The following is a 13,466-nucleotide window of genomic DNA, read 5'->3' as shown; positions in this document are numbered from 1 at the left end:
AGTGGGACTTAAAGGGCTGTGGGATAGGGGGTGGGGGCAGGGCTGGAGGGTTTGGGGGGGCATGTCTGGGGCACACACACCCCCCCCTTTCCCCTCCCAGCCCGTACGTAGTCAGGGTGTAAAGGTCGGGAGCCGGGGGGGTGTTGGCACCGGTGCGGAAGTGGCACCGGCCTGTGTGTGCCCAGCAGCAGCGCCGGCTCCAGCCTGGCAGCAGGTAGGGAGGGCAGGGCAGGGCTGGGGAACCCCCCCCCAACCCTGGCTGGAGGGTGGGTGTCACCCCCAGACCCCAACTGCAGGGTGGGCACCCGGCTGTCCGTCCCGTGTGGTGGCTTCTGGGGGTCCCCAAATGGTTCTGCTCTGGGTTGGGGTCTCTTGGGCCTGGCGTGGCTGAGGGTCCTGCTCCTGGGGGGATGGGGATGGGGGGGTCCCTGATGCTGCGTGGGGAAGGTGAGGGGTCCCCACGGGCTGACAGGGGATGGGCTTAGAGGGGGGGGTCACTTTAGACCCAGAGAGACTGGCCGTGGGGGTCCCCGAAAGGAGCCAGGTGCTGGGGGTCACCATGGCCCCATAGGAGACATGGGGGGCCCTGTAGAGACTGGCTCGGGGGGTCCCTATAGCCCCCCAAGATCCAGGCTCAGGGATTCCCTATAGGGGCCAGGCTCTGGGGGTCCCCATAGGGAAAGGGCTTGGGGGTCCCTATAGCCACCCAAGATCCAGGCTCAGGGGTTTCCTATAGGGGCCAGGCTCTGGGGGTCCCCATAGGGAAAGGGCTTGGGGGTCCCTATAGCCCCCCAAGATCCAGGCTCAGGGGTTCCCTATAGGGGCCAGGCTCTGGGGGTTCCCATGGCCCCATAGGGACAGGGCTTGGTGGTCCCTATAGCTCCCAGGGACCAGGCTCTGGGGGTCCCCATAGGGACAAGGCTCTGGGGGGCCCTATATTCCCCAAGGACCAGTCTCTGAGGGTCCCCATAGGGACAGGGCTCTGGGGGTCCCTATAGCCCCCCAAGATCCAGGCTCAGGGGTTCCCTATAGGGGCCAGGCTCTGGGGGTTCTCATGGCCCCATAGGGACAGGGCTTGGCAGTCCCTATAGCTCCCAGGGACCCAGCTCTGGGGGTCCCTATATCCCCCAAGGACCAGGCTCTGAGGGTCCCCATAGAGAAAGGGCTTGGGGGTCCCTATAGCCCCCCAAGATCTAGGCTCATGGGGTCCTTATAGGGGCCAGGCTCTGGGGGTCCCCATAGCCCCATAGGGACAGGGACTGAGGGTCCTAATAGCCCCTCAAGGACCAGGCTCAGGGGGTCACACAGCCCTGTCTGGCCCAGATCCCGCTCCCCCAATCCCAGCTCCTGCCCACTATTGCTGTGGCCATGGGGGTGGGGGGAAGAAGAGGCAGCCCACCCCCCACATACCGTGACCCAATCCTGCCCCCCCCTGCACCCACATCATCCCCCCACCCCTCTCTCCAGAAGGACCCCTGGAGTAGGGACCCATCCATGGGTGACACCAGAGCATGTTGGGGTGCAGGGGGTTGGGGACACATGACCCCACGGGTCCTGACCCCTGCCCCCCCCCATCCCCATCCATCCCCCTCAGACCCCGCTGTGCCCAGATGGTGCCGGATGCCTGAGCCCCCCCCGTGGCGGGGACCAGCCATGGAGACAGTGGTCATTGTGGCCATCGGGGTGCTGGCCACCATCTTCCTGGCCTCCTTCGTGGCGCTGGTGGTGGTCTGTCGGCAGCGGTACTGCCACCCCAAAGACCTGCGGCACCACTACGACACCAAGTGAGTCACCCCATAGCAGGGGAGGGAGGGAGGGGGGGGCTCTGTCCTCATCCCCACCGGTTGAGGGGAGTCGGGGAGGGACCCCAAACTCCATAGGGTGGGGACAATGTTGGGCATCATCTGGGAAGGGAGGGGAGGGGGTGGGGAGCATCATCTGGATGGCCAAGTATGATGGGAGCGTTGGGAGGGTGGGGGGAGCCTGAGGAGGTGGCTTTGTCCTCAGTGTTGTCCCCAACAGACCCATCGTGGACCTGATGGGGACCACGGAGACGCCGTCGGAGCCCTCGGAGCTGGAGCTGGATGACGTGGTCATCACCAACCCCCACATTGAGGCCATCCTGGAGAACGAGGACTGGGTGGAGGACGCCTCGTAAGCCTGTGCCCCCCCACCCTGTGTGCCCCCCCAACCACCGCTGGGGACCCCCATGAAGTACCACCCCCCCTCCCCCCAAACAGTGGGATGGAGGTGGTCAAGGTTTGGGAGTCCCCAAGCCATGGCCAGACCCAAGGCAGGACGGTCCCTAAGGGCCCAGGGGGACACAGGGTGTGGGCAGGGATTTGGAGGGGTGGGCAGGGCGGGGGGGTGAGGATGGGGTGGGGACCACCCAGCTTCACCCCCCTCCTCACTCTCCACAGGGGTCTGGTGTCCCACTGCATCGCCATCCTGAAGGTGAGTGCAAGGGGGGTGGTGGCACTGGTGGCACCGAGCACCCACCCTGTCCCTGTCCCTGTCCCATGTGTGGTGTGTGTGTCCCCCCCCCCAGATCTGCCACACGCTGACCGAGAAGCTGGTGGCCATGACCATGGGCTCGGGTGCCCGGGTGAAGTCCCCTGCCAGCCTGGGTGACATCATCGTGGTGGCCAAACGCATCAGCCCCAGGTGACAGGGGTGGGGTGGGGGGGTAGTCCTGAGGCTCTGGGGGTGGGACAAGGGGGGGTGTCACCATGGTGTCCCCTGGGGCTAACGCCATCCCACTGGGCAGGGTGGATGATGTGGTGAGATCCATGTACCCGCCGCTGGACCCCAAACTGCTGGACGCGAGGTGACAGCAGGGGGAGCTTGGGAGAGGGGGACTGGGGGGGTGGGATTGGGGTTTTGGAGGGGGTGTGGGGAAAGTTGGGGGGGCTTGGGAGGTTTGGGGTGGGGTTGGGGGGCTTGGGAGTTCAGGGGGGGTTGGGGGGTTGGCTGGTGGAGGGATGGAAGAAGGGGTTGGGGGGGGACACAAGGACATTCCCTGGGTTTGGGGAGGGGGACAACATGCCCATGGGTTGGGGAGGGGGACACCAGTGCCACCCCACACCACATAGCCGGGGCCAACAGCTGCGGGGTGACCCAGCAGGGATGGGTGTGGGGGGGAAACCTCCACGTGTGGGGAAACTGAGGCACGGGCAAAGCCACCACCCCGGGATGGGGGGGGGAGGGGAAGGAGGGGATGTGTGTGTGGGGAGGGGGGGGGGAGGTGTCAATGCCCCCACCCCGTGTCCCCCGCAGGGCTGCGGCGCTGCTGCTGTCGGTCAGTCACCTGGTGCTGGTGACACGCAGCGCCTGTCGCCAGCCCGCTGCCCGCCACTGGGTCGAGCGGTCGCTGGCGGCAGCCGAGGAGCACATGGCGGTGCTGCGCCAGGCTGCCATGGCCACCGAGACCGACCGGCCGCCGGGCGCCGAGGCCTTCCTGCAGGAGCAGTCAGCCATCTGAGCCCCCCCCACCCCCCCCCAGCACCCCCCTCCTCAGCAATAAACCCCTGGGATGGCGCCTGTGTGTGTGTGTCCCCCATATCATGGGGGTCTCTGGGGCTGGCTTTGGGGTTTCTGGCTCCGGAGGGGGTTTGAGGGGGGGGTTGAGGGGGGGATTGGGGGAGGGTTGGGTGTTTGGAGGGGGTGTGAGGAAGGTTAGGGGGGCTTGGGAGGTTTGGGGTGGGGTTGGGGGGCTTGGGAGTTCAGGGCGGTTGGGGGGGTTGGCTGGTGGAGGGATGGGAGTGGAGGTGGGTTGGGGGGTCCGGTGGGGATTTGGGTGGGGGGGAGAGGGGATCGGCATGGTGTAGGCCCTACGGCTGGGGCATGGGGTCCGCACCCCGCCGCCCCGTGTCACCCCGTCGGGGCAGCACTGGGGTGGGGGGCAGGGCCGGGTAGGGGGTCGGGGGGTGCGGCGGGGCGAGCCCCCGGGCTGAGGCCTGAGCAACTCATGGCACCCAACGCTGGGGTCTGCGGTCATATGACCCCCGCGTCACGTGACGGCGGAGGGCGGGGTCCGGGGTAAGGGTGAGGAGGCGGGGGGCCCCGAAGTGGCCAATGGGAGCGGGGCGGGGGGGCGCTGGGCCAATGGGGGCGGGGGGGCGGGGCTTGCGGCTGGCCGGCTCCGCGACCCTGGCGGCGGGGCCGGGAGCGGGCAGGGACTGGACCGGGAGCGGGTACGGGACTGGTGGGACTGGGAGTGCTGGCGGGGCCTGGGAGCTCCGGGGCGGGGCTGCGAGAGGCACGGGGGGCACTGGGAAGCACTGGGAGGGAATCCCGGGGGTACTGGGGGTCCTGGGAGGCACTGGGAGTCCTGGGAGGGGGCACTGGGAGGCACTGGGAGTCCTGGGAGGGGGCACTGGGGGGCACTGGGAGTCCTGGGAGGGGGCACTGGGGGGAACTGGGAGCCCTGGGGCGTACTGAGCAGCACTGGGAGTCCTGGGAGGGGGTACTGGGAGGGTATTGGGAAGCACTGGGACTCTTGGGGGGGCACTGGGGGTCCTGGGGAACATACTAGGAGGTACTGGGAGTAGTGGGAGGGGGTACTGGGGGGCCACTGGAAGTCCTGTGGAGTACAGGGCAGCACTGGGAGTCCTGGGAGGGGATACTGGGAGGCACTGGGACTCTTGGGGGGGGTAACTGGTGGACACTGGGAGTCCTGGGGAGGGTATTTGTGGGCACTGGGAGTCCTGGGAGGGGGTGTTGGGAGGGTATTTGTGGGCACTGGGAGCCATGGGAGGTTACTGGGGGGGTACTGGGAGTCCTAAGGACCCCTGGGTCCACACCCTCCCTGCCCCCATGGAGGCCGTGGGGAGAGCCCAGCGCTGTTTGGGGGGGGGGGGCAGGGGTGGGGAAGGGGGGTGCAGTGACACTGAAGGGTCAGGGGTCGCCTCCCCCCCCCCCCAGCCATGCACCCCCCTGACCCCAGGCCAGGCTCCTCTGTCAGGTTCCTGGGGGTGGTGACCCCCACCCAGCGTGTCCCAGGGGTGGGGGGTGGGGTGGGGGGGGCTGTGGGGCCTGGGTCTGCCTCAGTGTCCCCCCACCTGGGTGGGAGCTGGGGGTGGGGGCTGGGAGAACACACACGGGGGGGGGGAGCACAGACACCCCTGGGATGGGGTCAGCACCCGCAGGTGCCCGAAGGAGGGGGGGGGAAGGGGGGAGGTGGGAGGGTGACACCACGCGGGGAAAGGGAAGTGAAAGTGATTGTGGAAGTGGGGAGCGGTGCAGGGCGTCCGGGGGGGGGGTAACAGCCTCAGCAGTGGGGTGCAGGGCAGCCCAAAGCACCCATGGGAGCTGGATTGGGGGGGTGTCGTCCCCCCCCCTCAGCAGCAGCAGCAGCCCTGGCTTCCTGTGCTGCAGGGAGATGTTATCGGGGTGCTGTGGGCAGTGGTTGGGCTGCCAGACACCGCAGCACCCCCCCGGCGTGCGTGGGTGCTTCACCCCCGCCCCCAGCACCCTGGGGTGCGCTCCCCCAGGCACCCTGCGGTGGGGGGTGCTCCTCGGTGGCATTTTAGGGGGGGGCTGGGGCTTTCCCAGCACCCGTTTGAAAGGGGAAGCGGGAGTTGGGGGGGGGAGGTACCGGTACCACAGGTCTGTGTCCTGCTCGGGGAGTGGGGAAACTGAGGCACAGCGGTGCTGGGGGGGTCGCTACTCACAGGTACCCCCGGCACCATGAGGACCCTCCTGCTGCTGTGGCTGGTCCTGGCTGGAGCTGCTGCCCGGCTGCGATGCCCCGACGGGCAGCCGTGCCCTGACACCCCGGTGAGCACACAGGGTCAGGGAGGGGGGGCGTGGGAGGGGGGGGGTCCCTCACCGGTGGGTAACCCCCCTGTACACCCCCCCCCTCCATCCCCAGGCCCTGCCTGCCAGCAGCGCAGCGGCGTGCCGGGATGGCTCGCCGTGTCCCGCTGGAGCCAGCTGCCCGCTGCCTGAGGTGAGCCCAGCTGCTGTGCCTCAGTTTCCCTTCCCCCCTTTCTCTCCACAATTTGGGGGGGGGGGCTTCCTCCCACCCACCCACCCCATTCTCTCCCTGCAGGGAGTCCCCTGCGCTGGCGGCCGCCGCTGCTGTCCCCGGGGGTCCCGCTGCAGCGCCGATGGCGAATCCTGCATCACCCCTCCAGGTACAGGGTGGGGGGACCCACATCTTGGGGTGCACCTGGGTGGGTGGGTGGGCATAGGGGTTCCTCACTCCCTCCCTGCTCTCCGCAGCCCCCCGTGCCATCCCCTGTCCCGACGGGCAGTCCGAGTGTCCCGACGATGCCACGTGCTGCATGACAGCCAGCGGCGCCTGGGGGTGCTGCCCCATGCCCCAGGTATGGGGGTGCTGGGGGGGGTGCTGGGTGACAAACGGGGACATGGAAGGGGGGACACACACGTCGTGACGAGCGTCTGCGGTGCCCACAGGCCTCGTGCTGTGCCGACAAGGTGCACTGCTGTCCCCATGCCACCCTCTGCGACCTGGCCCGTGGGCGCTGCCTGTCACCCGCCGGTGACGTCCCCATGGGCACCCCCTTCCCTGCCTGGAAGCGCCGGCCCCCCACGCCAGGTGAGGATGGAGGAGGGTGTGTGGTGTCCCCAATCCGGGCTGTGGGGTACCCTGGCCGTCCCCACGGAGGGGACACTGAGGCACGGTGGCACTGCCCGTCCCTGTCCCCGCAGTCGCGCTGCGCCAGGTGCCGTGTCCCGACGGGCGCTCGGCGTGTCCCGACGGATCCACCTGCTGCCCGCTGCCCTCAGCGCAGTACGGCTGCTGCCCCCTGCAAAACGTGAGTGCTGGGCACCCCTAAAGAGCAGCCCACCCCCTCTGTGGTACCTCTGGGACCCCCCCCCCAAAAGGGGTCTCAGGGGCACTGATGGCATTTGCTGTCCCCCCGGGCAGGCCGTGTGCTGCGGTGATGGGCAGCACTGCTGTCCCCAGGGCACTGCCTGCGACCTGGAGCGCTCTGTCTGCACATCCCTGGGGGGCTGGGCACAGCCCCTGGCATCCCTGCCCAAAGGTGAGGACACCCCCCCCCACAACCTCAGCCCCATCCCAGGGTAAGGGGGGGACACGTGCCAGCTCTGACTGTCCCCTTGTCCCCAGCTCGTGAGGTGAAGTGCGATGACATGACCAGCTGTCCCGACGGGAGCACGTGCTGCCGGCTCAGCTCCGGGGCCTGGGGGTGCTGCCCGCTGGAGGAGGTCTGGGGGGGTCCCCTCTGGGGACAGGGACGTGCTGGGGGTCCCAGCGGGGTGGTGGCCTGGGGGGTGCATCCAGGGGAGGGGGAGACCTGGGCTGAAGGTGTCCTTGTGGGGTGGGCACAGCTCGAGGGACCCCGAGCAGCTGCAGCCAGGGGTGGGTGGGGGGGATGTGGGGACACCACAGGGCGCTGCCACTGCCCACCACCCTGGACAGACCCATGGGAGGGGTGGGTGTCCCCTGGGTGGGCTGAGAACCAATGTCCCCCCCCCGAGAGATAAGGCCAGGTTTGGAGGAGGTGTGGGGTCTGGGTGGGGCTGTCCCCAAGCAGGGACAGGGGTGGGGATCCCCTGTGCCCCCGGGACAGGCAGATGTGTGTCCCCCCGGGAGGGACAGGGAGCACTCCAGGACCCCTGTGTCCCGTGGGGGTGAGGTGACACCAGGTGCCATTGCTGGGCCCCCAGTTTGACCCAGTCTACTAACTGGGACCAGTTTGGGGATCCAGGGTGGAGGTGGGGAAGGGGTGTGAGGCCACCAGGATGCTCAGGGACCTTTGTGTGGACACGGGGTGTGGGGGCAGCATGAGGGGGGGGGTCTCCTGCCCCCCTCCAAAGGGGGATGGAGCTGGGCTGGGGGACAAGGGGGGCAGAGCAGGCAGGGACAAGGGGTGCAGCTCATACCCTGGGCATCCCCCAACATGGGTCTGGGGGGCAGGCTGGGCTCAGACCCCCCCTCTCCTCCCCCTCCAGGCTGTCTGCTGCCCCGACCACGTGCACTGCTGCCCCCAGGGCTACACCTGCGACCCCCAGTCCAGCAGCTGCCTGGAGGCGGGGGGGTCCCGCCGGCCCTGGGTGCAGAAGACCCCAGCCCTGGCCCGGGGGGGTGACGTGAGGTGTGACGACACCACCAGCTGCCCCGACGGGAACACGTGCTGCCGGACCAGCCTGGGCACCTGGGGGTGCTGCCCCCTGGAGCAGGTCTGGGGGGGGCCCAGTATGGGGACAGGGATGTGCTGGGAGCCCCAGCGGGGTGGGGGTCTGAGGGATGCATCTAGGGGAATGGGACACCTGGGCTGATGCTTGGGGGGGTGTGAGGTGTCCTTGTGGGGTGGGAATGGCTCGAGGGACCCTGAGCAGCTGCAGCCAGGGGTGGGGGCACGTGGGGACATCACAGGGCACTGCCACCACCTGCCCCCCCCCACCAGACCCACAGGAGGGGTGGGTGTCGTCTGGGCCCTGGGTGGGCTGAGGACCAGTGTCCCCCCCAAGACACAAGGCCAGTCCCAGGGTTTCTGACATCCCATGGCAGGGGGGTGACACTGGGATCTTTTACTGCTCCCCCATTCAGATCCCTTCTGCTAACTGGGACCAGTTTGGGGGTCTGGTGGATGGAGGCAGTGAAGGAGTGGGGGCCACTGGGATGCTTAGGGACACTGGTGTGTCCAACTGGGGGTGATGGGGGATTGGGCAGGTGGTCCCCAAATCCCCCTCACCCGTTGGGCACGGGGATGGGCTGGGCTGGGGGGACAAGGGGAGGTGGGAATGGGCAGGGAGGGGGTATGGCTCATACCCTGGGGGTCCCCCAACATGGACCTAGGGGTCTAGGGGGGCAGATTGGGTTGAGACCCCCTCTTTCTTCCCCCCCCAGGCTGTCTGCTGCCCCGACCACGTGCACTGCTGCCCCCAGGGCTACACCTGCGACCCCCAGTCAAGCAGCTGCCTGGAGGCGGGGGGGTCCCGCCGGCCCTGGGTGCAGAAGACCCCAGCCCTGGCCCGGGGGGGTGACGTGAGGTGTGACGACACCACCAGCTGCCCCGACGGGAACACGTGCTGCCGGACCAGCCTGGGCACCTGGGGGTGCTGCCCCCTGGAGCAGGTCTGGGGGGGGCCCAGTATGGGGACAGGGATGTGCTGGGAGCCCCAGCGGGGTGGGGGTCTGAGGGATGCATCTAGGGGAGTGGGACACCTGGGCTGATGCTTGGGGGGGTGTGAGGTGTCCTTGTGGGGTGGGAATGGCTCAAGGGACCCTGTGCAGCTGCAGCCAGGGGTGGGGGGATGTGGGGACATCGCAGGGCACTGCCACCACCTGCCCCCCCCACCAGACCCACAGGAGGGGTGGGTGTCCTCTGCGCCCTGGGTGGGCTGAGGACCAGTGTCCCCCCCAAGGGACAAGGCCAGTCCCAGGGTTTCTGACGTCCCATGGCAGGGGGGGTGACACTGGGATCTTTTACTACTCCCCCATTCAGATCCCTTCTCCTAACTGGGACCAGTTTGGGGGGCTGGTGGATGGAGGCAATGAAGGAGTGGGAGCCACTGGGATGCTTAGGGACACTGGTGTGTCCAACTGGGGATGATGGGGGGGTGTGCAGGTGGTCCCCAAATCCCCCTCACCCCTTGGGCACATAGCTGGGCTGGGCTGAGGGGACAAGGGGGGGTGGGAATGGGCAGGGAGGGGGTACGGCTCATACCCTGGGGGTCCCCCAACATGGACCTAGAGGGTCTAGGGGGGCCAGATTGAGTTGAGACCCCCACCTCTCCTCCCCCCCAGGCTGTCTGCTGCCCCGACCACGTGCACTGCTGCCCCCACGGCTACACCTGCGACCCCCAGTCAAGCAGCTGCCTGGAGGCGGGGGGGTCCCGCCGGCCCTGGGTGCAGAAGACCCCAGCCCTGGCCCGGGGGGGTGACGTGAGGTGTGACGACACCACCAGCTGCCCCGACGGGAACACGTGCTGCCGGACCAGCCTGGGCACCTGGGGGTGCTGCCCCCTGGAGCAGGTCTGGGGGGGGCCCAGTATGGGGACAGGGATGTGCTGGGAGCCCCAGCGGGGTGGGGGTCTGAGGGATGCATCTAGGGGAGTGGGACACCTGGGCTGATGCTTGGGGGGGGTGCGAGGTGTCCTTGTGGGGTGGGAATGGCTCGAGGGACCCTGAGCAGCTGCAGCCAGGGGTGGGGGGACGTGGGGACATCACAGGGCACTGCCATCGCCTGCCCCCCCCACCAGACCCACAGGAGGGGTGGGTGTCCTCTGGGCCCTGGGTGGGCTGAGGACCAGTGTCCCCCAAGACACAAGGCCAGTCCCAGGGTTTCTGACGTCCCATGGCAGGGGGGTGACACCGGGATCATTTACTGCTCCCCCATTCACATCCCTTCTGCTAACTGGGACCAGTTTGGGGGTCTGGTGGATGGAGGCAGTGAAGGAGTGGGAGCCACTGGGATGCTTAGAGACACTGGTGTGTCCAACTGGGGATGATGGGGGATTGGGCAGGTGGTCCCCAAATCCCACTTGCCCATTGGGCACGTAGCTGGGCTGGGCTGGGGGGACAAGGGAGGGAGGGAATGGGCAGGGAGGGGGTACGGGTCATACCCTGGGGGTCCCCCAACATGGGTCTGGGGGTCTAGGGGGGGCAGATTGGGTTGAGACCCCCTCTCTCTTCCCCCCTCTAGGCTGTCTGCTGCCCCGACCACGTGCACTGCTGCCCCCACGGCTACACCTGTGACCCCCAGTCCAGCAGCTGCCTGGAGGCGGGGGGGTCCCGCCGGCCCTGGGTGCAGAAGACCCCAGCCCTGGCCCGGGGGGGTGACGTGAGGTGTGACGACACCACCAGCTGCCCCGATGGGAACACGTGCTGCCGGACCAGCCTGGGCACCTGGGGGTGCTGCCCCCTGGAGCAGGTCTGGGGGGGACCCTTTGTTTGGGGGGGTGGGGAGGGGGCTTGGATGTGGGGGCTTTGGGGCAGGGTGGGTGTGCAAGGTGTGGCCCTTTGGGGACAGACAGCTGAGGGCAGGGGGGATGTGACAGAGAGATGGGACCCCCCCACCTCCATCACTCCACCCCCATGGGAGTTGTGTGGGCACCTGGTTCCCCCATTAACCCCCCCCTTGTCCTATGTGTGTGTCATTCCCCCCCCCCCCCTCCAGGCCATCTGCTGCAGAGACCACCAGCACTGCTGTCCCCAGGGCTACACCTGCAACGTGGCCACCCAGAGCTGCGAGAAGCTGCTGGCACCCACCGCCCTGCTGCCAGCACCCGCCCCCCCTGCCCGGGCCCCTGCCCCCCCCGGCCGTGCCCCCGCCCCGCTGCGGGTCCCCAGCACCCATCCGGATGCCCCCGTGCCCTGCGACGCTGCCCAGTCCTGCCGCAGCGGGCAGCAGTGCTGCCGGAGCCGGGGGGGCTCCTGGGGGTGCTGCCCCTTCGCCCAGGTTAGTATAGGGGTGGGGGGGGGGTTGTACCAGGGTTGGGGGGGCTGGGGCTGTGTGATTTCCCCCCTCTGAATCCTTCCCCCCACCCCCCCAATCTCTCCGCAGGGCTCCTGCTGCTCTAACGGCCGTCACTGCTGCCCCAGGGGGTCCCGCTGCACTGGGGGGGGCTGGGGGTGCACCCCCCAGCGTTGGGACCTACCTGCACCCCGCAGGGTGCTGCTCTGATGTCCTTGGGGGGGACACACACACCACCACCACCCCCCCTACATCCCCCCCTGGGGTACCACCAGCCCAATAAACGGTTTCTACAACAACCCCCCAGCCCCTGGCTGCTGCTGGGGGGGTGGGGGGGGAGCACGGGGGGGGTGGGTTGGGGGTGTCACTGAGGCAGAAAGCAGAGGCAGGGGGGGTCTCTTTTTGTTTTTTAATATATTAATGCCATCTAAGGAACAGGCAGGGCTCCCTGCCCAGCCCAGCCAGGTGCCTGGGGGGGGGGGTCCCCATGGCCCCCCCCCCCACCGCCAGCCTGGCCCCCGCTGGCCCCTCTTCATCCTCGTCACATATAGAAAACGTTTAGAAACACGAGTAAAATCCAAAGCCAAGGGCAGGGGGGTGGTGTTGCGGGGGGGTTCAGGGTGTGTGTGTGTCCCCCCACAGCTTCTACGGCATCTTAGAGGCACCGCTGGCCCGGGGGGCACTGCCGGCCCCCCCCGCCCTGCAGGGACACAAGAGGGGGACGTGCCTCAGGGCTTTGGGGGGGGACACACAAAAGGGAGACATGCAGTTCTCATCCTCTCCCCCTCCCCAAAAAAATGGGGGGGGGTTAATGGCAAGGTCGTGGGGGGGGCAGGGATGGGACATCAGGGATAAAGCCGGGGGGGGGGGCGCTAAGGGGTGGGTGGGACATGATACTGGGGGGAGTGGGGGCGACACACAGGTGACCTGGGGCTTGTCCCTCTGCCCCCTCCCTCGGGGCTGGGGGGCACAGAGAGAGGGGCTGGGTAGGGGGGGGGGTGCTGGACGTGATGGGGGGGGACAGGCAGACAGACAGCAGCAGGGTACCCACCACCCGGGGTCCCACAGCCCCCCCCCACCCCCCCCCAACTCACTTGACGTTGAAGACCATCAGCGGCCGCTCCTCCCGCTTCTGCCAGGGGCTTTTTCGGTCGCCCCCTTCGTCCCCCCCCTCGCCCGCCTCGGCCAGCGCCTCCTCCTCGGGGCTGGTCAGGGAGTCACGGGGGGCTTCGCTGGCGCTGCTACGCCCGCTGCCCCCCCCCCGCCGCCCCCCGCTCCCCCCTTCCAGCAAGGGAGCCAACGAGCTGTCCTCGGGGGAGGCTGCGGGAAGAAGGGGGGGCCGGGTCCCTCCGTCCTCCCCCCCCCCTCCTCCCACTCCGCGGGGGATGCGGGGTGGGGGGGGCGCGGGGCCGGCCCCCCTCTCTCCCCCTTGCAGGTCGATGTAGGAGTGTCGGACCTGGGAGGAGCGGCCATCCAAAGAGACGAACCAAGCTCTTGGGGGGGGCGGCCCCCCCAACTCCAGCAGCTGCTGCCCGGCCAGCGCCTGCAGCTCCCCGTTGAGCTGAGCCACCGCTGACCCGTCCAGCAGCACCGGGATGGCCACCGAGCCGCTGACAGGCTGAGGGGCTCGACCCCCTCCCCAATTCTCCCCTTCCTCAAACGCTTGCCCAGAGGGTGGGGGGGCGGCGGGGGCGGCCGTGGCGACGGTCGAACCGGGTCCCCCATCGGTTTCGGGGGGACCCTCCGGTTCACCGGGGGCCAGGCGCATGTACCGGGCGGGAATGAGGAGGGTGGGCATCACCCCCCGGTACACATCCTCCCCCCCAGCCCGGTCCAGGGGGCCGCAGAGGAGGAGGGGACCCGGGGGGGCAAGAGAAGGAGGGCGAGGAGGGGGCTCAGGCAAGGGGTGCTCACTCGCTTGCCCCCCATACCGGCCAAACACCGGGGGTGAAGGAGGCCGGGGGGGGAAAGCGGGGGTCCCCCGGGGATGCTCATCCGGCGGCTGCAGCCCGTCCACCGAGCGGGCGGCCCTGAGGCCGAAGGCTTCACCGGGGC

General features: G+C 68.8%; 3 protein-coding genes across 3 annotated transcripts in view; 2 read left to right on the top strand and 1 right to left on the bottom strand.

The window, feature by feature from the left end:
* Nucleotides 1-133: 133 nt before the first annotated feature.
* On the top strand, nucleotides 134-3,538 carry TMEM98 (transmembrane protein 98). Its single transcript, XM_084275662.1, has 7 exons — nucleotides 134-214; nucleotides 1,595-1,784; nucleotides 2,023-2,154; nucleotides 2,421-2,454; nucleotides 2,549-2,664; nucleotides 2,768-2,827; nucleotides 3,277-3,538. Exons 2-7 carry the CDS (start codon nucleotides 1,621-1,623, stop codon nucleotides 3,479-3,481), a joined length of 711 nt encoding a protein of 236 aa, XP_084131788.1. The 5' UTR covers nucleotides 134-214; nucleotides 1,595-1,620; the 3' UTR covers nucleotides 3,482-3,538.
* Nucleotides 3,539-4,161: 623 nt separating this feature from the next.
* Nucleotides 4,162-11,710, top strand: GRN (granulin precursor). Its single transcript, XM_084275647.1, has 15 exons — nucleotides 4,162-4,193; nucleotides 5,675-5,778; nucleotides 5,873-5,950; nucleotides 6,053-6,137; nucleotides 6,226-6,329; nucleotides 6,421-6,562; nucleotides 6,676-6,782; nucleotides 6,896-7,013; nucleotides 7,100-7,197; nucleotides 7,945-8,172; nucleotides 8,843-9,070; nucleotides 9,743-9,970; nucleotides 10,641-10,868; nucleotides 11,115-11,396; nucleotides 11,502-11,710. The coding sequence occupies exons 2-15, from the start codon at nucleotides 5,689-5,691 to the stop codon at nucleotides 11,619-11,621; spliced, it is 2,136 nt and encodes a 711-aa protein (XP_084131773.1). The 5' UTR covers nucleotides 4,162-4,193; nucleotides 5,675-5,688; the 3' UTR covers nucleotides 11,622-11,710.
* A 277-nt stretch (nucleotides 11,711-11,987) lies between these two features.
* Nucleotides 11,988-13,466, bottom strand: part of FAM171A2 (family with sequence similarity 171 member A2) — a gene marked incomplete at its 5' end in the record, with an annotated part of 9,449 nt that continues 7,970 nt past the window's right edge. Inside the window, 2 exons of the mRNA XM_084275559.1 lie at nucleotides 11,988-12,111; nucleotides 12,506-13,466. The exon at nucleotides 12,506-13,466 is cut by the window's right edge and continues 326 nt beyond it. Of these exons, the coding sequence (XP_084131685.1) occupies nucleotides 12,057-12,111; nucleotides 12,506-13,466 (1,016 nt within the window). The 3' untranslated portion in view covers nucleotides 11,988-12,056. The remainder of the gene's footprint in view (nucleotides 12,112-12,505) is intronic.

This window comes from Gallinula chloropus, assembly GCF_964237585.1.
Source record: "Gallinula chloropus genome assembly, chromosome: 26".
NCBI lineage: Eukaryota > Metazoa > Chordata > Aves > Gruiformes > Rallidae > Gallinula > Gallinula chloropus.
This window is presented reverse-complemented; position numbering and strand designations above follow the sequence as displayed.

Excerpts from the sequence above, each read along its gene's own strand:
- TMEM98 (XM_084275662.1), top strand. The coding sequence starts at position 1,621 with ATGCCTGAGCCCCCCCCGTGGCGGGGACCAGCCATGGAGACAGTGGTC. Across the intron at positions 2,155-2,420 it reads GACTGGGTGGAGGACGCCTC|GGGTCTGGTGTCCCACTGCA; the intron begins GTAAGCCTGTGC and ends CACTCTCCACAG. Across the intron at positions 2,455-2,548 it reads ACTGCATCGCCATCCTGAAG|ATCTGCCACACGCTGACCGA; the intron begins GTGAGTGCAAGG and ends CCCCCCCCCCAG.
- GRN (XM_084275647.1), top strand. The coding sequence starts at position 5,689 with ATGAGGACCCTCCTGCTGCTGTGGCTGGTCCTGGCTGGAGCTGCTGCC. Across the intron at positions 7,198-7,944 it reads GGTGCTGCCCGCTGGAGGAG|GCTGTCTGCTGCCCCGACCA; the intron begins GTCTGGGGGGGT and ends CTCCCCCTCCAG. Across the intron at positions 10,869-11,114 it reads GGTGCTGCCCCCTGGAGCAG|GCCATCTGCTGCAGAGACCA; the intron begins GTCTGGGGGGGA and ends CCCCCCCTCCAG.